At 46.0% G+C, this 1,106-nt stretch overlaps 1 protein-coding gene across 1 annotated transcript in view; it reads left to right on the top strand.

The window, feature by feature from the left end:
- Nucleotides 1–32: 32 nt before the first annotated feature.
- stx8 (syntaxin 8) overlaps nucleotides 33–1,106 on the top strand; it is a gene marked incomplete at its 3' end in the record, with an annotated part of 7,035 nt that continues 5,961 nt past the window's right edge. Inside the window, exons 1-4 of the mRNA XM_015404805.1 lie at nucleotides 33–40; nucleotides 280–430; nucleotides 513–607; nucleotides 831–941. Of these exons, the coding sequence (XP_015260291.1) occupies nucleotides 33–40; nucleotides 280–430; nucleotides 513–607; nucleotides 831–941 (365 nt within the window). The remainder of the gene's footprint in view (nucleotides 41–279; nucleotides 431–512; nucleotides 608–830; nucleotides 942–1,106) is intronic.

Genomic DNA, 1,106 nt, shown 5'->3' with positions numbered 1-1,106 from the left:
GGGGGGGTCATTAGAGGGAATTGTTGGCCTGGATGAACAGGTGAGGTCTTCTGCTCCCCTCTAATGTATAAAACCTGGAACTAAACGCTATTTCTGACATTTTGAATTGAAAAAAGCTTCCTGGATGGAAGAGAAACGTCTTCGAACTTGGAAACAAAGTCCAGTGGATGTTTTTTAACTTTTTGGACGACTATGACCGGGATGACTGAGAATCTACAGCAACTTGTCATTTTTTGTGGTTTAAAATTATAAAGACTCTCATAAACTGATATGATGAAGACGTCTGTGGCTGCTTCACCGTGCCCCTCTCTTCCTCCACCTCTCCTGTAGGTTGCAGAACTACGACGCCACTTGCCGCCTGGCTCAGGAGATAGCAGAGAACATCCATGAGAGGAACCGGCAGCAAAGAACGGGGGGAAACCCTGCAAAGGTGTCATTTCCCTCCTCTTTTCCTCCTGTTGAGCAAAGGGCTCTGATGTTCACCCAGATGCCTTTTTAAAAATCTTTTGCAGGTTAACATGACGTTGCGAGCGTCCCTTCAGAAACTCAAACAGAACATTGCTCAGCTCAAAGAGGGCCTGTTGAGGAGCTCCTCATCTCGGCGCATGTATCCTTTTATTTCCCTGCCTTTTGTCACCAGCTGTAAAAGTCATGAGACTGAGATGACTGTCATCCAGGGTTGGTTCTGCCTGCAGTAACCATGATGTTCCTGTAGAGGGCGGCAGAGCTCCATGAAACAGAACAGTCTCTGCTCTTGATCAGGAGATTCCTTTGAGTCTACAGTGACTGATGATGATGATGATGAAGGAAACTTAACTGCCTCTCCTCAGAATGCAGTCTGAAGCCGACAGGAGGCAGAACCTGATCGACGAGCTGCTGACCAGAGAGAAGCGGCTCAACGCCTCCTTCAAACGAGACGCCGCAGAGCCTGAACCATCCAGGTATTAACATAGAGACGCTGCATATCTGACGAAATGTTCATAGTTAATGAGCAGAAGCATATTTTGATTTTAGGATCATAGCTTCTTCCACTCTCAGATCCATTCCTATTCTATTCAGTTTATTTCTATAGCTCCAATTCACATCATGTCATCTCAGGTCACTTT

Source organism: Cyprinodon variegatus, unplaced genomic scaffold (genome assembly GCF_000732505.1).
Source record: "Cyprinodon variegatus isolate N-32 unplaced genomic scaffold, C_variegatus-1.0 Scaffold1862, whole genome shotgun sequence".
Taxonomy (NCBI): domain Eukaryota; kingdom Metazoa; phylum Chordata; class Actinopteri; order Cyprinodontiformes; family Cyprinodontidae; genus Cyprinodon; species Cyprinodon variegatus.
This window is presented reverse-complemented; position numbering and strand designations above follow the sequence as displayed.